Source organism: Varroa destructor, unplaced genomic scaffold, assembly GCF_002443255.2.
Source record: "Varroa destructor unplaced genomic scaffold, Vdes_3.0 BEIS01000002.1, whole genome shotgun sequence".
In the NCBI taxonomy this organism is placed as follows: Eukaryota; Metazoa; Arthropoda; class Arachnida; order Mesostigmata; family Varroidae; genus Varroa; species Varroa destructor.
In genome coordinates this window covers 12,327,155-12,352,283 of record NW_019211455.1, presented here as the reverse complement: position 1 = coordinate 12,352,283, position 25,129 = coordinate 12,327,155, and the positions used below count along the sequence as shown (strand labels likewise).

Genomic DNA, 25,129 nt, shown 5'->3' with positions numbered 1-25,129 from the left:
AATGACTTACGCGTTTCATCATTTAGTCACGATGCAGATGGGAATTGATACCTATAGTTAATAAATGGCTGGTTTTCGGTCAATTTTCTCCGCGATTCTTCCTGTTTTTCTCTTAATTTTTCCTTGAACCCTCCTCCTTGATCGTATTATTACTGACTGATCACAGCTAATAAATCCTGGTCCATAAATCTGCCTCGACTGCCGTGGAGACCTGTCTTCTAAATCGACACAACGTGCGATTCATACAGCAGACGCATCAGCTGCTGAAGTGACTAGCCTAGCTTTCCTTGAACTCTTTTTTATTTGAGGGAAGGGAAGTCGGAAAGAAATAAAGAAAAAACAATCACTAACCGTAATCGCACAACTGATAATCATAGCACAATCCACGGAGCCCGCTGTACCATTACACTCTATAAACATGCTTCACAACTGGTAGGTGAAGTGCGCGGAGATAAGAGCCAGGATAATACAGCAGCAGCAGTCTGTTGCTACAAGATGAGGATCATCAAAAGCAAGAAGGTATGCGCTAGACGATTTTATTGCAGTTTGGTAGCAACTATCGTTGCCGTCGGCTGCGACTCTCGACTGCGGAAAGAGTAAGAGACAACGTGGCAGTATCGCGGAAGTTCGACATCCAAAAAATAGAAAAAATGCATCATTTGCTACTACGACAAGCGAATATGTATAAGTAGGTGTGTACGGCGGACGAAGCAGGAAAATCTGCGATGAAAAATGAAGCTGGATTAGTCAAAAGTAGGGGCATATCACAGGGAAATAAGCGGTCACATTAAAGAGACAAAGAGAAACAAATTACAACTGGTGAGCCTGTCTCTAAAACCCAACAAGAGAGATGAATGATTCGATTTTGTTATAGAGGCCTTGACAGCAAATGAAATCTGCGTGGTATTTTTGGAAAGCAGAAACTACATGGAAAAAGAGATTCATAGCCGTGGACGTGGTAACAATCCAGTAGAGAGCACTGTAGACCGCGGAAAACAAGATTGAAGAGGCGGGATTTCAAGGGTTGTAGAGAAAAAACACTGACCGAGTTCGCTCGATAGATAAGCATGACAGTGAATGATGAGCCGTTGGATCAAAGGTAAAATTCATAGCCCGGTCCGTGGAATAATTTGATTAATCTAGATTTTGTTCACTTTTGTTTGACGTCTCAATAGCTATGTAGTCGTTGACGAAGTCAGAAACGAAACGGTTAAGAGTGCTAACCAGAACCAGGTATAGCGGCAATGAGAGCTGAGACCTTCTGCACGCCAATCTGTAATAGGGCAAATTAAAATGAAGAAACTAGTAGTGCTGGGAATTGATAGCAGAACTGGGAATAACTGCATGAGTTTCAATATACCTGTGGTAAAGGGCGCAAGGGATAATAATCTTTTGCACGTAGAACAGATACAATATCAAATTATGTAAAATCTGGTGTGAAAATAACTTCAGGATGACATTAACGCAAAGAAGAAGCAGAATATTCTGGCAGGCTGATAGTATAATGTAATAGATTCAAATAACATATTAAATTATATAACATACTGTTGGTTAACGTAGCATTCTTGAAATTTTGCCTGTACATTATTGATACTACGCGAAAGTGTAACATTAGTCTCGTGTATTATTACTGTGATTGCATTTTTACAAAAAGAACAATTGAGAACAACCTAAATAGTAGTTTTGTTTTGTCGATACATGCTATGCACAAGTTTGTACGCGGACCTAAAACCTCCGGACCTAAAACGGTTGTCTTTAGATTTAAAGTAAAGGAAGCACTTTTAAAATTCATAAGTAATGAATTTGAAATACGCAAAACTAATTTGTCATTTGAAAGAAGTAGCTTTATCGTAGAAATTATTCGGTAGTCCTATGTGTGTTGTTTTTATTTGTTGAGTAACGCTCGCTGGTTGTACGTGGCCAAAAAAAATAAGAATCATGTTCTTTTATGACAACGCTCGGCTTTACACGTGTTTACTGGTTGATGAAATATTAGCTTGTGCCATAAATCCGTAGCGGATTGTATTTCTTGTCGCGGTTTCCATTTTGCTGCAATAAACAAAGTTACTTGAGTTAGGAAAACCAGCGGTCCGCTCCACTTAGGGGCATCCTCCGGCCTTTTTTGAAGCCGTACTTCACTGACTTAGTTTCGTTAAAGGGCTGAATATCATCCAAACTTGTGAGGAAATTTATAGGCAACATGGATCCAATAATACAGTAGGTTACATGATCAGGAAATGGTTTGCTCGTTTGAAGTCACGAATGGAGTGGGTGACTTCTGCATCAAAGGCAAGATATGTGCAGGTCGATTATGAGTACTCTAAACTCTCATTGTGGTCGATCAGCATACACGTACAAGGCCAGATTAAGAATACATAGAAGCATCTAATTCGGCCGTTCAAAGGTATCTAGCGAGTATGTTTTGCCTCACCCAAAATATAATCTCGGCTTTGTTCCTTCCGATTATAACTTCTTTCGATCCATTGCAGCAACTTTCTTAATGGGAAGAATTTTTTATCGTTAAGTAGTGTGAAAGAAACCACACTGACGAGTTTCTCGGGAGTAAATATGTTCACTTTGATTGAATTAAATTGAAAGGTGGGCAAGCTTCATCGCCAAAAACGATTAAAATATCATTGATTGAGGCTGTCTGGGTAAAAAATTGCTTCCATCTGAAGTTAGGTAAAATTCTGCTGCAAAGATAGGGGAATAAACCATACTCTGATTTATATTCTTTATGAAAAAAACTCGTATGGATTTTCTTCGGTATCGTGCGATAACGATCTGATGATTGTTAGATCGTGTTGTAAGTACTTCTACGTTCAAGCGAGTAGTTTCATCATGATACAATGAAACAAAGGTTCCTTGCTCTTTAGCATGTGCACCGCACCGGCCGGCAATAAATTATGATGGAGGAATCGTTTCAAGAATTATTGGAGCTTTTTTCAGAAATTAGACATTATTTATGCTGCCAACAAAGCTTATCTATAGCTCCCAATAACGCAGTCGTATGTGATGTTTCTCTCATGTACTTCATACATTTTTTGGTACGCACTTCTCTCTCCTTAACTGCTCATAAACATCTTCGTCATTATTTTAGAAAGGCACTTTTGGAACCTGCGCCAAATCGAGGACACCAAATGGACATCGGTATTTATTATCTACCTGTGATGTTTCTGCTTCTGCGCCTATAAACTGCCGAAGCCTTTTCTACGTCATTCAATTCCTTGACTAAAAATTTATTCGCTCAATACTTTTGCTGAAATACCGCCGTAATGAATACATTTCGTTAGCTGTTGCCATAAACCAGTGTTGCTATTTCTGCTATAGCAGGCCATTTATGCCAGCGGCATGAGCCGCCATGATTGTTGAGCGCAGGTTGGTTGTTGATTGACACCTACGCCGGATAGCAACTCGATGGGCGGATACGAATGAATAGATACTTTGCTAATTCAACGTACTTCAGCTGACACGGCTTTAATGTGAAGTTAGTAGAGACAGTAACTTCGTGCCGGATAAAATCGACGAGTACTCGTGTTTATGAAGTAGAAGTCCAGCTGACTAATGCGCAAAAGAAGTGCTAGCTGTCGTGGCTGAATTAGTTTATGAAAAATCGAATACAAGATAACCATGTGAATTCCCTCAGTCTTTCCTGTAGATATTTCAAACAGAAGGGAAAATGTAGTTCTGAAAAGATCTCTTGAAAAGAAAACCTTCCCTTGCCGAAGTTCATTAACGTGTGCATATTTCGGGATACGACTGCCTATGATAATGATCCATCGTAATAATAACAGTTATAACGGTGGCAGTAGTAATAATAATAAGAGTAGTCATTACCTTTATTATCATGAGACAAATATACGGACGAACTGACCGTGTCTATTAGATCTGTGTGGGAATTAATCTTAGCTTAGCTATTACGCAAGTCCGAATTTAAATGCTTATGTCTTTCTCATACAAATATTTTACTAGAGATACGTTTTGGATATGGCACTTTTTTAGAATCAAACAAAATCAGCTTTGGCCAGTCTGTCTAAGCCAAGATGCAGTTGCTCTGTTCCCTATGTAGTTATTCCTATTGCTATGTTATTGATAATTAGTTTCTACTTTATTTTAAACATTTTCAGCCCTTGGTATTGTTCTGTTTCTCATGCTACAAATTTTTCTGCCTTGCTTCGACTCTTCACTTACCGTGAACATATTTTAGATTATTCTATTATTTATAAATACGCCGAGCCGGTAAGCCTGACGCCTTAATTCAGCATTGCTTGTTGTAAGGGTAATATTCTATGATCTAGATGTCGTTGACGCTACAAAAACTTTTCGTTAGCTTAAACTAAGGGATGCACAAAAGATTACAAATGTCAAAAAAGCAATTTTTGAGACGGATGACACGTCCGTGCATATGTACAATATCTACCTTAATTTGGATAACAAGATTTTTCTTTGACTTTAGAATATTTCGGTTTCGACGCATTGGCCTAGACTGCTGAAGTCCCTAGGTAAAAGCGCAGTGGTCTGGTTCAAATCCCGCCATTGATATGAAGTGCAGAACATATATAAAGAAAGACGATCCATCAGTTTTGTGATTCGTATATCTAACGATTAGCAAACGAATGGTACTGTCCCTTTTGGAATTCTTTACATAAAAAAATGCTCCTTTCAAAGGGGTAACAAATCAAGATGATAAATGATGACAAAATATGATGTGTATGGTGCACCATGCAGCATAGTTTTTGTCGTGTTAATACTTTTTTTTATTTTGATTCATCTGTTCCTGCTAAAAAAACATACGAAAATTACACTCACGTATCAAGGATTGGACCCCAAAAACTTCTTCGAAAATGAATAAAAGATTCTTACTGAAGCTTTTTGATTACTAATATCTTTCAACAGCAGAAATTATTTTTAGATCCCAATTAATGGAAAATTTGAGCTACCTACCGCCTCAGACTCTTGTTCGGGAACTTAATTACATGATCGAAACAGTTTGTTGAAATTTAGTCCAGATCACCAGAACCACTGGAAGTGTATTCCCCAAAAATCCAGTACAGACTTCACCTGATCACGCAGTCTTCTTCTGGTTAGCGCTCATCGAACACCAATATACCTTCTTATCAGAATAAGAACCGAGACTCCCTTCTTATCAGCAAAGATAGCAGTGTTTTTCCTCCTTTCTCACTGTTGGTGGTGATTGTCGACACGTATTTTACAAGGACCGCTAGTACGGGCGAGGCCGTCGGGTTGCCATCCATCGACGCAAAATGACGTGCGTCTACTAAAGCAAGAGAAGATCACGAGGCGATATAAATGCAGCAAGACACCAAAAGAAAGACAACAATCTCAACTGTGGCGCAAAGTAGCTAAGAGCTCTGGACTAGTCTACAGCAGCAGACAAACAAGGCATATTATGGTTCGACTGGTGAGTGAACCCGTTTAAGGATACATTAAAGTAGGATATCAGAGCAGTCACAATAATGGTGGCTTTCTCTAAGACCTCATTGGGTTTTGGGGTGCTGCTGTAGAGTAACCGTCGACATAGAGAACTCTATAGATAGTTCTTTCATTTTTCGTTCTTTGTCAGTGTTTCGAAGGCGCTGAAGCGATTCTCATTTGGTCTTGATCGAGTTGGTTAAATTTTATTTTTCTAATAGAGGACATCGCGTAGCCGATGTATATTTATGTTATAAAACGGCTATATGAGCAACCTTTGCTCAGCACGTCTTTTATAAGAAAGACATCGTATATAGACACATTTATGGGGCCACCATGATCTCATTAAGAGGTCTCGCGTATACATTTTCACGCTGGTATTGTGGCCTTCCGGTGTTCTAAAACGTGCTTATATATAATTTTTATTTTGATTAAGGGATAGGTGCCTTTTAGGTACACTGCATTATTTTGAAAACATTTTGTGCAACAGCTCGTCGTGTTTAAGACGTTTGTCTAAAAGCTCAAGCCAACAAACAAATGCAGGTTTACTTTTAGTTGACTGAAAGATTATACTGTTTGTTTGTCTCTGCAATTACGCCTAGTTAAATATTACATGTTATCTTACCAGAAAATAATTTTTTCGTTCAGTTCAATGTTGTTCTCTGCGCTTCCCTCGTGGCCGCAGTCATCGCTGCCCCGGCCGCAGAGGAGACGGTAATTTCCGCGGCTCCTACTGCCGATGCAAATCCTGATGCCAAATCCATTGATGGCGAAGAGAAAGTTGAAGGTCGCGGGCTCGGTTTTGGAGGACCTGGTTTCATAGGCGGTTACGGCCCCGGATTTGGAGGCCTTGGCGGTTTTAGCTACGGTGGCCTGGGCGGATATGGTGGAGGTTATGGTGGAGGTTATGGTGGAGGCTATGGTGGAGGCTATGGTGGAGGTTACGGCGGAGGAAGCCGCGGTAGCTATGGATTGTTCGAGCAAGTCGGCACCTATGGAAGTTACGGACAAGGTGGATTTGGCAGATACGGTGGAGGTTATGGCGGGTACGGTAAGGAGTACGGGGGTTACAACGGTGGAATTGGATATTACGGCTAAGCCTATATGAGCATGAACAGCTGCTTCAGAAGTGTTTACCCTTGACGGATGCGCACTCATGACGTGGACCTCGGAAGTCACCGTGAAAGTACAACAAACCGAGGAATCGGAAAATGAAGAAAGGAGTGAGTAGGAAAGATCACGAATGGATGAAAAATAGCACTGGTCGCTAATTGTCAATCGTTTGTTGATTCTTATCAACCGGTGCGCTGGCTGATGCTCTTTGGAGGAGTATAAAAAAACATTAGTACAAGGATTGTTGTACTTGCCTTTTGGCTTCGTAAAGATCTCGCGGGTGTACGTCCTAAATGAGGGTGACGATGGAAGCAACGAGGAAGATGAGATCAGCAATAAGAACAACAACAATACTGTCAGCAAACAAGACGAAGAAGCAAACTGCGTAAAACTGTGATATGAATACCTACCTGATAAATATGGAACCAGCCAAATGGTCGCTTGCTATTAAATGGCTATTGGTTGAATCACTGGAATTACTTAATAAATTTAGATCGACCACACTAACTGAATACAACGCAAGCGTGTCATGATCTTACTATTCTTTATATGTTTTTGTGAGACTAGAATTAATACGGTACCAATTAAACGTTGTTCTGTACATGCGTGCGCATGTAATGTTGAAAGATAGATACCAGTTCATTGTACGAACGGTAAAGGCTCTCAAGGAGCATGTTTTTCTTTGCTTCCTTGATGTCCGTCAATTTTTTTTAGCATTCTTGCCCATAAATTAGATTCAGCTTGTAACGCCTTTAAGATAAACACCAGAATGCGAGCCACCCTTTGTTATGACTGGGCGCAAGTCAATGAAAATCTTGAAAATACAAAATCAAAACAAGTATCAACGAATTAGCTATTAATTAGGCCTGATTGTTTGAAAGTCCAAAAAGTTTTTACAACGACGGCGCAGAGAAGGTCTGCAATGATTGAACAAGTAAACGGCCAAAAAGTTGTTCTGAGTATTGGCTTATTCGATTACTGAAGACGGTGTAAATACTGATCAGTCCATAAATTTCATACGACTCATTATATGCATAGATTTAATGACAATATACTCTAATAGAGCTTCGTGTCACCGTCGACATTTTAAAAGTTTAAATCATGGTAAAAATAATTTCGTTTGGTATTATGAGTAATACTACTATTCCGTAGGTGTCCAAAGTAGTGGAAAGGGTAAGTTGCATTTGTGTGGTAAGGAGACATCAATTTTATATTTAGTGACGTTTATCATCGCATGAAGCTTGATACCTCGTTGGAGGAAAATTTCGCCGTACTAAATCTACAAGGACGGTAATGGCGAAGAATACGATGTACATTTGTTGTGTATCGTAAAGCTGATAATATAGTATCAGTTTTCACTGAGCAACCTATTACGATGCTGCCTGCATTTGAAATAGGACAACTGTCTTCCTTGCGCAAATACCTCCGTACCTGCTGATACGGAAGTATTCACGCAAGTTAGCTAACTTAACCTAGGATAAAATTTTATAGTAATAAATATGCATAATTAAAATATATTCGATATGTACTGTAAAAGACTACACACAAACATAGCGTTGACAACTTTACAGCCCGCTTATTGTCTGGTTATAACGTTAAAAGGTCGCTACTTCAATCTTTTGTTACCAGAGTTCCTACAAAAAGTTCCCAATCGAAAATGTCACAAACCATCAACAATTAAACCTAGTACTTCTAATCGACTTCTGGACTTGATGGTGAATCTAATCAGTAGCTTAATAGCATTCTAATAAAAAAAACTGTTAGGCTTCTGACAAACGTATTTCACTCGTACATTGACTTGCAGGTTCAGCCCTAATAAATGTCAGCTTCGGCTACGCTAAAAATAATAATAACTATTATCAACAACGTTTCGGGGTATAAAAGTGTTCAAGGAGTTTTATTTTTCAGGTTTATTTGGAAACACAGCATACAAAAAAAAAAAAGCGGTGCATACAACTGTCTCAATATGTATGTGTGTTTTTCTGTATATGCATTCGTTTGTTTGTACTTGCGAACTTATATAATGGGAATACGTTTTTTCAGAGTGTTTCACGTTCTTTACGGGTTTAGCAAAAGGCCGACACTAAATACAAAGCGCGCACGTTACAGAGTGCAACAAAATACAAAAAGTTATTAGAGATCATTAGAGTAATTGTTTTTATCAAATACACTTGTCTGGGATAGTGCCTGCCACTCAGTAGAGATATCCTGAAAGTTTGTCAGTGATAAAGTATGAAGCGGTGTAGATTGTTGATCTATAGCAAGCTATTTGTTCCATACTGAGAATAAAGGCGAATAAACGTAAACAGAAAAACAATACCGGAAAAGTTTGCTCAGGCAGGAGATAAGGTTTCGCGCTTATATCTACTTAGTTAACCGTGCAAAGGCAATCACGCCAGCTGTTACAAAATTGTTTGCTCCGTGAAAACTATTGGGTTCGTACAAGGATCGTCCACAAGTAACGAATGGGGTTCACTTGTCAGCTTTGCTAAGGCTTTTTGCATGTATAATCATGGCGTACATATATATATATACTCATATGTATAATTACATCTGGCCTACAGTTTACTTATCCTACTAACGTTGTAGTGGTTCTATGGCGAACAGTAATAGCTGTTTGAAATCGTATAATCGTGGTTTCAGTTGCACTTATAATTAATCGACCAAACCGTAGATAAGATAAGGATCATAGAATCAGTAAATTATCAATCGACTCTTGTGCTGTTGTTGTATATTTGTTAGTGTCATACCTTATACGAGGTCATGGATGCGAGTTGCTTTTGGGTATTTCTTCATTTCTATTTGCAAATACTTTACATTATTAGAGAGCATATAATATCGCGTTTGAATCGTTCCCATAGTCCGTCCAAGTGGGGGATGGAGCGTTCTCTCTTTATACCTCTCGCGTTGTCACTGACTTACTCATCCGTCATCCGCTAACTCGAAGCTACTAACTAGAAAAAAAACACCTAATTAATACAGTATCATAGTAATTATAATAATTATGTAATTATAAATGGTTTGCTACACTGATTGAGTAAAGTTTACTATCTAGACTTGCGTATAAGTCACAAGGGAGGTGACGAGAGGCTGTAGAAGCGGGCCGACGCACATTAAATATGGAGATGTTTAATGAGATTTTTCTCACTATTTGTTGTATGAATTGTCCGCCATACCTATCTCCGTCGATGTGTTTTCCCCGCGGTCCTGCGCTACCTGCACATATAACTGATAAATGGTCAAAGGCCGAATCTGTCGACCATTTCGGATTGCGATTGTGTACAACGGGACGTCTTAGCTTACCTTGATTACCTTCAATTTACGTCAATCTTTCCTTGATCTGGAAACGCGTTTGCGTTTAGTCAGTCGTCCTATATATTTGAAATACCAATAGTCATCACATTATTGCTTCTTTTTAGCCCTTTCACAAATTCGGTGTTTCCCGGTAAAGGCGCTCACCGGCTCCCGTATCCCCGCGTATAACAGTCTTTCAGAGCTATGTTCTTTTATACTGTTCTCTCATCTATATGAATGGAAAAATTGTGTTCCATGTTGTGGGCTTACGCTTGTCGTTGTTATAGACTTCGCTCAATTTTTCTATCCGCTTAATTTTATCATGAACATCTTTAATACTCTATTACTGCTCTAGCAATTATTGTACGTAAATAAGCGCTACATAGTCGTGCCACTTGACATCGAATCCTAACCTCATTGTCATCTTACTCCCCTTCCTCGTTCGAGATCAAATCATTGCTTTCTCTCATTTTCCTCTATATATCAAGAGCGCAGCTATGCCGCTTTTTTGAGAGGTTCAGACCTTCTGCGTTTACCAGCCTCAACAGATTTTCTCTATAGATTAGAAAGCAAGCCGCCGGTTTCGCCTTTAAGAGTTTGTCCGTATTTGCTGGTCTATGGCGTATATTCCATATTAGAAGTAACAGTCCGCGCGGTCCACCAATGGCATATCGCGTGTCAGGACTGAATGCAAGTTTTTTGTACAGATAACGTAAGCTCTTAAACTGGACTCTGCCTATTTGTAGTACTTGAAGTTCGTAGTTCTAATTTTCTTCGATAAACGACTGTTATTTTTTAAGTTATATCTCCCGAACTTCAACAACGATTGAACTGAGCTCTTGGACTAATGACCGCTACTAAGTGCGACTTCCCCATATTTTTTGTCGGTGCGTTGAATAAATTTTTTTTACGAGGTGTTCCTCCACTTAGAACAGATGTTTCTAAACCGAGTTAAGCGAAAGATCGTTGGGGTTGTTTAGCAACGGGGGTGAATTAGCGCATTTTTGCTGTTTTTGTTCCCAGCTCTTGCGTGCGGTCTTGTATCGCTCCATCTCGTGGCACCAATCCGAGTAGATTTTTCGATACTCGCCCTCATTTGGAGCGGTACATGTCTGTGTGTCTATGGTCACGTTGTGGGCGCAAACTGGTCCACCTGTTGGTGTCAGCAACTGTTCGTAGCGACCGACGTCACGCTGATTTGCGCCCATGATTACCTGAACAGATGTGTGAAGGAATTATTAACATTACATAGGTTTTTGTTAGCATATTTAAGCAGCAGCGATGTCAGTTACGAATTAAACCGAGAGCTGATAATGCAACTATGTCTCACCAAATACAGAAAGCAATACGTGAGCTAATGATGGATTTGATTTTTTCCTATTATTACGTGTTTTTACACGTATTGGACCTGCAAAGTACTATCTAGGTTACTAGAGATAATACTAATCGAAACATGGTATACAATATACTTCCACGGATCAAACAGAGTATTAGATAATACGTAAAATGCGCACCAGTCCTCCATCCCATGTGAGGAACTTGCGAGGTCCCATCACCACTTCAACTCCATTGTGTCTCCATTGCGGCGGTTGCCCCTGGGGATGCCTCTGGGGGTCAACGCAGGTAGCTAAATGTAGTGTCTCGCCCCAGAAAGCACGGAGTTCACGACGCTTCAGCGAAGCTGCGCATGCAGATGGCATTTGACCAGCGACGTCCTGAATGAATCCTGGAAAAACGTTATTTGTGGATGTTATAAAAGATGTGTGTACGTACTTTATGCACATTCGTATATATATAATAGAAAGCACAGTGGAACGCTCAAGGAGTATGAGAGAGGCAGGTGGTGGTTGCAAAAGAAATGTGTCATACATATAACTGCTTGTTCCTTTGTTACCACTCACCGGTTGAGTAAGGTCGGCATTCCTGTTGTTCGGGGTCCCAGCCGCAATATGGGTCACGGACGCACTGGTTACAAGTCTTATGGCGGGTACGGCACATCACTACTTCAAGTTGAATAACGCCTGCGCAAATGATATGCGCAAACCTATATTAACCTTCACAGTTTAATAGGTTCGCTTTTAACATAGTTTTTCCGATGGCAACTATTGGAACCTATAGCATTCGTTGTATACAAGGTGGAGCAAAAGTTTATCGACAGTTGGAGAGAAATAGCTTGACAAATTACAAGCCTGCACCCTACTTTTTACTACATCTTACTATTTTAACAGCTGCTAAATGAAGATTTTCAAAATGTCGAATGACTTCTTTCCTAACTCCTTCTTTAGCTTTCTTGACCTAACCTAACTTGTATATACATATTCTTCTTTCAACGAACCAGAGTCAGAGGCAACGAACAGCGCCCGATGCTTTGCGGAGAACTCCATCGAGCGGACGGGTTCAGGAGAAGTAACTCGCATCACGTCAACCAGCTCCGAATAGGGCTGCTGGCTGCCCGTGTTGCCCTGGACTAGCTTAAACACGCGACCATCACGGGAGCCCGCATAATAGATCGTGTATTCAACTCCATCAACCTCCTCGCGATGAACGGCTAACGAGGTGAAGACGACGTTTGCCCTGTAATCACCGATCGATTCCGATTAGACTTAAATGCGCTCCATTAAGCGGCCTGGTACTGGTTCCGTAATACTATAATAGGTACCCTATTCAGCTTGAGGGCACGTGGTGGTCGAGGCTCATATCCGGGCCTGGACACACTTCGTTTTATGCTAGTTGAAGCTAGTCATCTTGTGTGAAGCCCACGTACCTCACAGAGAACTCAAAACAATAAGTAACTTTTTAGTGCCTCTATTAGATATGTGTCATTTAAAAACGTCTGTGGATTATTCGAAAATCTGGATTGCGAACTCTTCTTACCGGTGGTACACAGGTCGTCCTCCAGCATGACTAACAGCTGAATCCATCAACGAATGTCCACGAATAAAGTTCAGCACAGAATCGGGTAACGTTTGCGTGTCGTTAACGCATGAACCGGGTCGAGGCTCGGGTACTTTCGAGGAGAACACCGGTAGCCACGATGAAGATGACGTCTCTTGCTCTTTGAATTTTCCGTTGAATACTTCGTTGATCGAGTCAAGCGAGAAAGCGCAGACGGCGGAGCCACACAACCCGTTCATTGGTGTGGTGAACACTGCGTAAAACATGCGATCATCTCCAGGAATCTTATAGACCGACTGGATCTCGTTGAAGTAGAAGGGATAGTCGCCCGGAATGGAGCAGTTGAGGCGTGCTTTCAAATAAGTGGCCCAGTTCTTGTTGAGAATGTTCTTACCGCCGGTGTCCCTCTTGCAGATGCGGGCCACTCGGGAATAAACAGATTTACCGCAATTAATGTACTCGACAGCGCTCTCTCTAAAGAAGAAGTACACGTACTCGCCGATGTCGAACGAGCCGACAAAGTTCGGCCGATCTAACCATTTCGAATCGTATTTAATGGTTCGCTTGAAATGGTATTTCTTCTGTCGGGTCGTTTGATCGTAGAGATCTGTCCTGAAGATCACGGTATCGGCCTTTGTAAACTCGGCCACCGTACCAGAGTATAGACCGGGCAAGTCACCAGGATTGCCTTTTTCGACCCAGACAGCCGTTGAGTTGTCGTCGGGATCGAATGGACACTTGGCAACTCCACTGCCCACTCCAGGGATGGTGTCATGGACATGACTCAGGTTGGCATGTACTACCCAATCCTTCGGGTTTTGCGCATTTGTACCGCACACATAAAGGCGATCCCGACCCATTGGCTGGATAACCTTAATATGGTTACGGCATTCATACTGTTCGCTTTTTCCTTTCGACACGCAGCTTTGCACGTTATGCGGATTTAGGGCCAACGAGTCAACGTCACATCTGTAAAAATGTTTTGGCTTTAAAGTATATAACCTACTTTTGACAGTTAACTGTAGTTTCGGAGCAAATTGAAATGTCTCCTAAGATGACATACTAACGTATAAATTTATTAGCAAAAAAAGTGTGTTGTCGTTACCTCGTTCGGTTAATATCCTTGGTTGGCAGCTTGAAGACCCGATCCATAGCGCCCACGTAAAGGGCATCATGGCGGTGGTCAAGGTAGAAGGTACGGTAATGGAGTTTACCGCAAGAGAAAAGACGCACGTGGGCCTTTGACACGAGATTGGTAGCACGACAACCGACTATTGCTAAGGCAGCCACACCCAACAGCGTCGCGTACGAAGGTAATGAAACCATCTGCAAGATTTAACATATCAAAGGTATTAAGAGGAATAAAGTAAATTTGTGTTTTGAAGTATTTATAGGTTTTAAATCGCCAAGTACGGCAAAACAAAAACATGACACAGGCATGTAGATATGGTATTGCTTCATACCTGTCGATGGAAGCTGCCCCAAGTCTATCTAATGTCAATATACTTAGTGTAGCTTCACGTTCATTTGATACTTATGCTATTTTAATTACGTCATTTCCACATTTTTCTCTGTACCTGTCATGTATGTATATATGAACTTGTAACTCTTTTGTCCATTTTTTCGATCCATAAGTGCGATATGACGATACAACGTTACCCAAACTTAACTCGATTAAGCGTTTTAATTTAATAGATTTTCCTAGTACATGACACAATCTGTATGTATTTACGACTGTGAGAGTGATCAATCGAGTTCCTGCATCGCGAGCCAAGCCTTTTAGACTATTAATTAATGAAATAGTTAATGGAGAGTTCACGCACGTACTGGAGTCCCTTCCTTAAAAGGTAAAATCCTTTTTAGCGTTTAAGACTTTTAAGCGTTACAAACATGATTAATGAAATATCATGAATAAACATGGCCTTGGTAAAATTTCGACTTATCGGAAACTGGGTCTAGTAGAAAAGGCCTTTCATTCAAGCTCGTAATACTAGCATGCATCTTATGCTAATAAGGCCGTCTATCAATATACCTATTTTCAAATTCAGTATCTTCTTAAGAAACTTTGTTTAACGATTTTCAGTCACATAGGCTTAGGGGTGTTTTTCTAAAGCTGCTAGCTTTTGCTCCCTGATAGCAGTACCATTTTGCAGCAAATAACATATACACGATAGCAAACCTCGAAACACAACGCTCAAAACACATGCTAATTCCGACTGACGGTGTCTCTTGACAAGCTGTCTGCGTTTGTTTCCCTGTGTCATCTCTGATAGAGTTCTGCCATTTTCTTATGTTTGCTACTCCGTAGAAGCAGTGCTTTATACCAAGCATAGCTATGCTGCACCGTCTCATTGACATCCGTTGCACCGCTACTTGCAGTTTCGAAATCCGATCATCGCTCGCGACGAACTGTCTGTTAGAAGATCGGACGCATACCGATCGTCAGTAGCGAAAATGGTGACCGAAGGCACTGCTCCGTTCGAATCAATGTTACGACGGTCAACAACCCCTCGTCGAGATTCACGCGAAAAACAACGAGACCATGAGGAATACATTGTTTTCTTTCCGGCTACTTTATTGTCAGGCCTGAACGTCACTGCTTTGATAAGAGAAATTGACGGTGGTGTATTCGACGAATTTAGGTTGGTGAATCTATACGAACCGGTCGTGCTGACCATAGCAATCGCCACGAAATAGGCATATATGCTTAGATTGATCAACAAGGTCTATTTGGTGCATTTTCTCATATTATGATGTCATTGTCTTTTCTCCGCAGTTAGCTATTAGAAGATACATAGAATATCAAAAGATCCGAGTCATTTAGGAAAATATTTATTCATTTAAATGAATAAAATTATATGTTTACTATGTGAAAGGACTGAGGATAAATAGTACAGGAAATAGATAGTTGGTAATTTATGTTTATACTAAATTTGTGTTGCTCTCGCCCTTAAAGTAAAAAAACTAACAAGCCCTCGTCGTAAAGTAAAATACGTGACGTTACCAAATTGATTAAGTCATTGCAAGTCTGAGCCTTAAATATTATAAGTGCGGTAATTTATCGACGATATCATAAGCATGCAACTCTTGCGTGTTGTAACATTTAGCTTCCACCAAGAATTCCAGCTGCTGAGATACTGGTAACGTTTTTATCTGACAGATAGTTGGTTTATTATATTGCTACCTACAGGTAAAATAGAACACGGGATTAAGTTTACCTCAGAAAAAAACTATACCTATTATGGGAAGGATTTATAAATTTCGCAAGCGATACCGTCACTATATATCGTAGCTATAGTTGTAATAATCCGAAAAACCGCAAGATGGTTTTTGATAATTTTTACTAAACAGGCTTCGTCTTGTGAGGAGATAAAATATAATCCTTGTGAAACTTCACATTCACGTTTAAAAATGCACTTTAAAGCTGTTCAGAGGGACTGCGATACGCGCCGTTATGAAACGCTTCTCAAGCAACGATCCGCGTCTGGATAAGGGTATCGGTGCCATAATTAAATAGTTACGTTTAATTAATGATATAAAACATAAATTATTTTCCAGATGCACGTAAGTAACGAACAAATTTGAATCATTTTGCGGATTCTACCGGGCCTTTTTTTATAGTATAATTATGATGACCAAAACCTTATGACTATTTAAGTATTTAACTCGCTTAGTTCATTTGGGTTAATATTCCCCATGTTTTCCTTGTTTAATATTTTGAGACCTTTCTTGTGCACGTGCAATTATATGATTCAGTCACACTCGACTACTTTGTACGTGCATCTTGCACTCATGCGGGTAAAATGTCGACGGATTTAACCTGCTCTGCGGCTCATTTCTGCCAGAAATCCTAAACACGCGTAGACAAAAGTGTATTCTTGCAAAATGATTTTACTCAGATTAAGCTGTGGTTAATATTATGTTCGTGCAGGTTCACTGTGTGACGGGCTCCGCATTGCCAATTTCAGCTCAAGCTATACCTAAACGTGCGTTCCGTATTTTCTGCAGTTGAACTTTAAATGTCTTCGATGTTTGTAATCAGCAACAGTAGATGTTCCTCGAAAGAGCAACTAAATCTACGTCGGAGTCTTCGTAGAAACAGAATGCGACTATTTGACGTTCATACTTACTGCTCCGAACACACTCTCGATTATCGTATCCGAATATAGCAAAGCGATCCGGAGCTCCCTAGAGCTAATCAGTACAACTTCACACAAATAATGTACATTAAACTTAAAGCAGTTAGCTTACATGATATTAATAATAATAACGTGGCCTGCGACCCGATCAGCCGGACCTTACCGTTCGATCCGGTTAGTATTGTCCGCGTCGACCTGCTCCTTACGCCTTATATCGCCTTCGAACGATTTGCTTTACAGACGCATTTCAGTGATACCTTTCCCACACGAATTCACTCCCACACCTATTCTCACATAATCTGCAGCGTTATACATAAACAGATAATCATCCACGGTCCGAGAACTTTCACCGTCTAACTCGACGGATTTGCAAACACGACAGCTGCCGGCTGAGATGAAATGCCCTAACCAAAATTCGACCGTTATCCGAACACTCAGTTTCCCACTCACTTCGAGGCACAATCAGTAACGGGGTAGCTTGCACTGTTTCGACGTTCGTTAGCCTTTATCTGGGGCACCGAAGGGGATAGATTCCCCTCTTTTTATATGGCAGGCACCACCGACGCGTTCTCTTCGTTCAAGAACTAGTCTTGACGAAAAAAACCGTTCGGCTGTGCAGCCTACGAGCTAAAACTGCAGCATTAATAATACACCTTTTTCTGGGGTAGCAAGGGACTCTCCACAAACGGCCTCATTGAGGCGGGCCGTAGCAGGAATAACAGTGATGGTCAGCAGTACATCACCAAATACACGACCAGAGTCTGGCGGAGTTAGGTAGCCAGTCGTCCGTAACCGTCGAGTCGCACCAGGTCCATACAAAGCAAACACTCAATAGATAGCCAGCGACCCTCAGTTTTACGCCCGCTCTTTCCACCCGTAGACGGACCAGCTGCGACAAAAGTAGTGCCGACGCAAGGAAAGAAACAATGGCGTGGACTGAGATCCGGAGATTTTCAAGTGGGAAACGATGCGTTATACGCTTCCAGATATGATTCAAATACCTCTCTTGCCGCCTGATACGATGTGTGTGTCGATGGCTCTTGTTTAGGTAAAGCCTCATGATTAGACACTTTTCTAATACATAAATAGAGCACTAAACTGAAACTTGTGACAATGGCGTCAATGCAATAGTTACTGGACGAAAAATTTCGACTTCGCTTACGTTTCTGATACATCTATGCTGTTCGAGTTTGAAAACAGCACTTACTTGTCGATTATTTCCGTATTAATACAAAGCAGTTAATTGTATTTTAAAGACAGGTATTAATATAATTAATTGTAATTCGCTAGATGCATCTCATTCCTTAGTATGCACACTAGAGGACGAAACATATGAAATTTTAAATTTATATGTTCCGATACGGATCTTATTTTAACCATAACAGCGATCCCCCCTTCAGCCGTGAGTCGGTACTACTGTTCTGTACCGCCACACACTGTCGACAGGATGAACGGACCTGGGGTACACCAATTTGAAAGTAGCGCGCGAAGATTTCTCGAGATTGATTCTTCGTTTGTCCGTTTTTAGGTGTCTCACAACCCTTCGGAAAGCCTTATTGTTTTCGAATTAATCTGCCAGGGAGTATAGTATTGAAGTTCGCTTACGATATAACATTAATCGGTGTATCACTTATCGCAGAATAAGTATCCATTATTCTGAGTTTGGAATTATTAGATTCAGTTTTAAAAGCTGCGCCGAGCCAAAAAGCTGAAGTTCACAACAGTATTTAATGTGCCTTTTTGCCATAAGGCTTGTCTGAGCTTTTGTAGATATAAACGTGGGTATGGATAGTTACTGTAATACCTTTATATGGCCTTCAAGTGTTTGCGACGTAAACAGTAGAAGAACACGATTCACAAGTTATTTTGTTTTTTTATAGATTATAATTACCCAGCCCTCGATACTACTTTTAATTGCCGTTTTCTCATAAGGCCGACAATGAAAATCTAATTCAAGGGAATTTTCAACAAACGAACTTTCTAATTAGAAATGGTTTGGGGCGACCAATGCTTTCATTGGAAAAGTATTCGTTAAAAAGGGGCAATTGTACTCACATTTTCACTAACGGCACAGTAAGCTTATTACGATAATTGTGTAAGGGAACACAATAGACGTAGTTAAAACACGATTCAAGGGTAATAGTGGGGCAGCACATTCATGCTAACTAATAAAAATAAAATCTTCAATTTAAGTTACTTGAATCTATACTATCTAAAAATTGCCATCCAAAGATGAGGATTGTTATAGAGAGATAAGAAAAATCTAAGACTCAAAGATAAGCTATCGCTAGCTCTGATATAATTCATGAAAAATGAAAAAACGGTCTATTTTATTACCCGTTATTTTTACCAAAATCGTTTGCTGATTATTATTATTATATACCATATCAAAGCACGTTCTTTGGGTTGTGAGCACGTTGCCAACGTCTGGTTTGAAAATATTATCTCCAGCTTGGGTTTTGAATTAGATGTACGTGATTAGAAAAAGATTGCAAATTTAGATATTTTCTAAAATAAAAAGAATACAAAAGTACAGCATAACAATTAAAAACAGACTATAGAAAAAGAAACGCTTCATTTTTTTTATTTGTATGTATATAATTATAAATTTAACTGGGGATAACGAAAACGTCAAAAAATCATTTCCAATAGAAGTGGCATCAACCACTATCGTTGCAGTGTTACAGATTGGACTTCACTTCTATATCGGTGAAAAATAGATCATTACCAGTCCGTCATCGGGATTGAATCTATTTGAAGCAAATACTGTTTTTGGAATTTTCAGTTTTTTGGTCGACAGATCGAAGAGAAATGAAATAATTAAATCTAACATAATACCAAAAATTCAAAGGAAAAACATGCGTTCCTCAAAGTCAACTTCACGAAATCATTGTGGCTTCTAAATCGCAACTTCATTTACGTATGCAGAAACAAGTGAAGTAGACATTAAGTCAAAAAACTTCCGATGAACTTTATAATAAACGACAGATATGCGAAGCAAGGCTTACGACACGGAATACTGAAAAATAAGCGTCTAAAGTGACGGTTAACCGGTATTAGAGGGTTTTTCGTCCATTACATTAGCCGGACGATATTATAACAACTGTTAAATGAAATACTTAGAAAGAGAATGCCCATCTTTAAAATAAAAATCACTCAGCTGGCAAATGACACCAACTTCGCAAACCTAGGATGGAACTCTAGCCGCCTACAAAAAGAAGTTGAGGACTAAAGCGACTATTCAGCGTAGACCGTTGCAGGAAAAAAAATTATATGTATGTACCTGTAAGAGTATATGTTGGATAGGTAAGAGATGTAAGAGAACCAGGTCAAGCTGATGCGCTAGCAAGGCTTTTCGTCCTTTGAAGTCCTTGTACGAGAGTACTTGTAAATATATGGTATTTTCGTATCCTTTTTCCTTGTATATGTGTAAATCTTCTTATAACGAGCTAGAAAGACGTAAAATTCAGATCTTATAGAATCCCTGCTCATACTGAATGCGAAGGGAGTGCTTACATGTGTGGCACGATAAAATAGCCTCGTTTTCATTTCACCTTTTGTTCCTGACACTGCAGCAAAAAGGGTCTAATTTATTGCTTCAATGGACAGTTCGGAATCTTATAAGGATACTACGTATCTTATGCATACCAACGCCCAATAATTTGGTCGTCCAAAAATATCTGATGATTCTTTCAGATCAGCAATCTTGCAATTGACCATTGAGAATATTTACCGGTGCCATGCACGCGATGTGTGACAATTCTTTATTACGTTAAATTTAAACTGTTGTCCTGTATTTACTCGTAATCGTGTACCTGATGGCGGGGTAGGGAACTCATACATGGCTTGCCCTCGGACGATCCATGTACTGCTTAACTTCATCTCAAGGGAATGTTAAAAGTTAAGTGTGATATGTTCATGTAAACCACATTCGAATATATCCAATTCGCCTTCAGGATTTTATATAGCTAAAGGCTACCGTCAGACCTTACACTATACTAGAGCGCAGGTCGTGAGGCTCACCGGTTTTGCTATTAGACATATATTATTTTATCTGTATAGGGGGGAAATGCTAGGTATACTCAATATAAGGATAACGTCAACTAGTGGCTTGGTATTAGGGTATGACCTAACAGCTTCTGTCACAATATAGTCTGAACACAGCTTTTCATGGAACACACGTTAAGCAGTTTTCACAAAAAAAAAATACGTTTCTACATTTGATGATACAGTGTATCACCGCGGAGAATGTTGGCGTTCGTTTTAATGTGCCTATACAGTGGCCTTTAAACGTGAAAATTGAGATTGAATTTAAATCTCACACCCTATGGGAAAGGGCAAACGTTGTCTTCTAGAGCGGAAAGTATTTGCCCGATTGGCCCTCCTATTCGAAGAGCAAACTCTAACGACGTACAAAAAATCAGCTCTGTTCGACCTTTGAAAGGTCGTCTTAGACTAGATAAACCCATACATCGATTTTTTTTTTAGTTTAGTTTAATTTAACAATTATAGGCACAGTATGCAAACTGTGTTCTTTTCGCATATGATTTGGATATATTTATTTAATAACTGCATAGGAAGACACCAGGGTTCTTATTTCGTGTCCATATAGAGTAACAACGGTTTTGGGTAACAACTAAAGACAGTTCAAAAAAAATGTTCTGGAAGAGTACGAAAACAAAGCAGCGACATATATGGTAGCGTTCAAATTTATCAGATTTATTTTACTGTCGACCGTTGTCAAACCATCCATTCTATAAACGTTCTATAGTATCCATATCTTTTAGCCTTGGTTTAATCTTTACTGTTATCAGGTACAGTTCTTGTCAACTTTTCGCTATGAGCCGCATTTACAGCTCTTCTTATACTTAGACAAATAATCCAGTGCTTGATCGATTGAAATTTTTATTTTTGGCATTTTTTTCATTTATCTATTTGGCATTATTCAGATCCCAAATGTTAATGTTAAAATAACTTCTTATGTTTATCTATTGAAAAATCACGGCAAGTCCTAAACAGCTCTTCAATTATTAAAAATGTATTTTTATTTATTAGACTTTAATGAAGATTAGTAATGAAGACAAAACACAAGGAACTAAGAGTTTTGGACGTCTTATTCATAAAAACAAGACTACCCCCGATAGATCTATTTTGAGCTTTTTATCAATTAATATCATCACACCTTTTGTACTTCATTGCATTGTTTTTGACATAACTTCAAAGAGTTAGTTTGATAATTACCCTTTACATGCTAGTGCATACGTATACATTAGAAGCCTCTTTGCTGCCCTAAACCTTTTGCGATAAGCACTCATTGTGGATGGGTTCGTATTTTAGATGGCACCCATACGTATCGAGTCTATTCAATATGGCGATTGTTCCAAAACGCAACGCTTTTGAAGACAGTTACGCTGTTTACACGGTGTGATCAGAAATTAGGTAAATCACCTTGTAAAAACCTATATTCGTACAGTTATATCACATATATGCCAAAAAAATCGACCCTTCTATCGGTTTGTGGACTGAAAAAGCCTCTAACTAGTATGCGCATGCACCTGTACCGTATGATACCAAAATTCCGCATTGAAAAGAACGAGGTAAAGCTTGAAAGGTTCAAGAGGCTTCCCCACCCTGCATAATATGTGGTAGTCTGAAAAACGGGCAGCAATTTCCTCTCTTGGGTCCTGTCGAGTGTGAGATGAACAAAATGTCCTGGATTCCCTTGTTTGTTTCGTTTGCCGTGACGAGGTCACCATTCACTGCAGCCTGCTTTTTCCTAAGAGTTGCTATCCCTGCCTTGTGGCTAATAAACCTCGCCGCTCCACTGACCACATACAATCGAGCTAAGCGCATCTCATTCATGTTGAAAGAAAGACCTCTCTATTTTATCCTTAGGCCCTACTTTGGTATTGGTTTAGCCGTTGGCGCCATCGTTGTTAGCCATTGCCTCGAAACCCTCATGTCATTATTAGGGCTAAGGGTAGGTGTGATAAAGCTCGACTATTGTAACATTTATCTGAGTAGACAAGTATTTGTATCTAGTATTAGTATAACGAACGTAAACCCCGTGGTTTTCAAAGTCAGACCTATTTCGATAATGATTGTGCTAAAATAATTACGTAGCTGAACAGGAAGAGATCGATATCATATTCTAAACTGAGATATTCCACTGCTGTCTTCAAAAACTCGCCAAAAGATTTGCCAGACAATGCCAAAGATAGCAAGTATACTAATAAGTGAATCATGCGGACGATTCTACACTGGCCACATCAATATCGGATATTATTATCGCTTGTAAGTTACACAACTTTATGTTTTGAATAGAGTCTTGAATAGACGTCTCAGTTAAAGGTCCAGCATTCGAATCCGGTCAGATAAGAGTATGCTAATAAAAAAATGACCAAACATTGTTTTGCAATCTTCCAATTAGGTCACACTAGATAAACAAATATTGAACAATGGCTATTGTGATGATTATGAGCGTCTGTGTTCTTTTGATTGCTGCTCTAAGTAGCTATCCATTCCTTCAAAAATGAATGACTCGGTCGCATACACGTTGAAAGATTGAATACTGAACCTCAGCTCCGGCCAGTGTTCATCGTCTATCTATGAAAAAGTAGGTAGAAAAAGAACTCTATAGAGGGAATGTGATGTACTTACGTTAGGTTCCAGATGTATACAGCATTAGCTACCTCGTTATTATCTTCCTGTAGCTCGTACTTACTTGGGTTGCCATTGCTTCAAAGGGCCTGTGGTCCCTTTGGTTGATAGACGGTCTCTTCCGTTCATTACAGCATGCTGAGTGTGTTAATCCATTAACGCGCGCCGGAGTTCAGAGACGTTCGAGAGGTCAGTTAACTAGTTACGTTGATGGTGATTTATCTCATATTTTTCTATGACTGAGACCCTATTTACGACGCGGGCTGGATCTACGAGAACGTTGACAAGAAGAGTCTTGTTTTTCAACCCATGCTACGCCGTTCCCTGTAACACAACGACCGTGTTCGCTCATCCAATTATTAACATTGTCGATTTAAGGAAAGCAATTTGTCATCACGCATTGTTACCCTACGGCCACAGACTCACGCACAGCCTACCCAAGATATAGCCATGATGGGTATTTTTTTGCCTGTGCGAGTGCACTACTAGTATCTATAACGTACATTTGCTTATAATGCCAGATGTGTCGGGAAATGATCGTTATTCCCCTTTTCGGAGAAGACTTGTTTCACGAGACTCGTCTATTACAAGCTAGTTACTCTGTGCCCCTTCAATGTTTTCCCATGCGATGTATTTAATTCGACCCCTACCTCCTCATTCTGTCGTTGGCTTGTAGCTAAAACAAACCAAAAAGACTTGTCGTGTAGCGGTCAACCGGTAGATGCCTGTAGACGTATGGGGTAAAATTTGCAGCTTTCCGTGCCGCACTATGGCATGTCCCTAGCCCATTACCGGTTAGAGAATGTCATGTCCGTTCAACTGGAGGCCGATCCGACCCCAGTTGCTTTTAGTAGGTTTATTGTTGCCTTGTTCGCTTTGTCGTTACATAGGGTGTTTCCCCCCGGACGCAGGCCAAGACAATGAGGTCGCACAATTTTGTCATACGTGATCAGTAGGATCTGCATAGAAAAAAAGAAACGCATATGTTCTAATCGGCACATCTACAGGATATGCTCGAAAGGACCCGCTATAAACTGTGATTGCAAGCCATTAAAAGGCGGCACGTTCTTAGAGAACTATTCATGCTGAGCGAATATAGCTATCTCGAACGTATCCAATCCATAATCGATTTCGGATACGGTAAAGCGGAATGATAAGAAATTGGTATCTACTCTTTGAAAACAAGTAGTTTAGTGTTAGCGTAAAAAGAGTAGTTGTGCTTTGTATTTACATACCAGGTAATTGGTAAATCATAGATACATTATGTATCTTTTCTACACATTGTTTAGCTTGTTGATTTCAAATAATTAATATTTATCGATATATAGACTTATATGTATCTGCTGCTAAACTTAGCTTACTATACGCTTATTATGATGGGCATATCTGAATTTATTCTAGAGCAGACACTAGTTCACCTCAATATAAAGCGGGCGTATATTTTACCACGAATAGGACCTCTGGCGACCTGGTTACAATTAGCATTTCAAAGCACTTAACGTCGAACGAAGGAGGCGTCGAAGCACCATATTGTTACAAAAAATAGCTCATAACAGCGTCGAAATGGAACCTTACTTAGACCGTTTCAACTGCCC

The 25,129-nt window shown here is 39.9% G+C and overlaps 2 protein-coding genes and 1 long non-coding RNA gene across 3 annotated transcripts; 2 read left to right on the top strand and 1 right to left on the bottom strand.

Moving 5' to 3' along the window:
- The first annotated feature begins 5,262 nt into the window (after nt 1–5,262).
- On the top strand, nt 5,263–7,063 carry LOC111243835 (uncharacterized). The gene is made up of 2 exons (XM_022790009.2): nt 5,263–5,422; nt 6,082–7,063. Exons 1-2 carry the CDS (start codon nt 5,411–5,413, stop codon nt 6,529–6,531), a joined length of 462 nt encoding a protein of 153 aa, XP_022645744.1. The 5' UTR covers nt 5,263–5,410; the 3' UTR covers nt 6,532–7,063.
- Nucleotides 7,064–8,414: 1,351 nt separating this feature from the next.
- Nucleotides 8,415–17,759, bottom strand: LOC111243834 (semaphorin-2A-like). The gene is made up of 7 exons (XM_022790008.2): nt 17,038–17,759; nt 13,841–14,061; nt 12,715–13,704; nt 12,176–12,414; nt 11,742–11,861; nt 11,355–11,566; nt 8,415–11,054 (listed from the first exon to the last, which is right to left on the bottom strand). Exons 2-7 carry the CDS (start codon nt 14,059–14,061, stop codon nt 10,782–10,784), a joined length of 2,055 nt encoding a protein of 684 aa, XP_022645743.1. The 5' UTR covers nt 17,038–17,759; the 3' UTR covers nt 8,415–10,781.
- LOC147757386 (uncharacterized) lies at nt 13,909–15,486 on the top strand. The gene is made up of 2 exons (XR_015322128.1): nt 13,909–14,048; nt 15,115–15,486. It is a non-coding gene; the product is annotated as an uncharacterized LOC147757386 (long non-coding RNA).
- Nucleotides 17,760–25,129: the final 7,370 nt, after the last annotated feature.

Coding starts and splice junctions, on each gene's coding strand:
- LOC111243834 (XM_022790008.2), bottom strand. CDS start 14,061: ATGGTTTCATTACCTTCGTACGCGACGCTGTTGGGTGTGGCTGCCTTA. Junction 13,705..13,840: donor AAGGATATTAACCGAACGAG/GTAACGACAACA, acceptor ACATTTTTACAG/ATGTGACGTTGACTCGTTGG. Junction 12,415..12,714: donor GGACGACCTGTGTACCACCG/GTAAGAAGAGTT, acceptor CGGTGATTACAG/GGCAAACGTCGTCTTCACCT.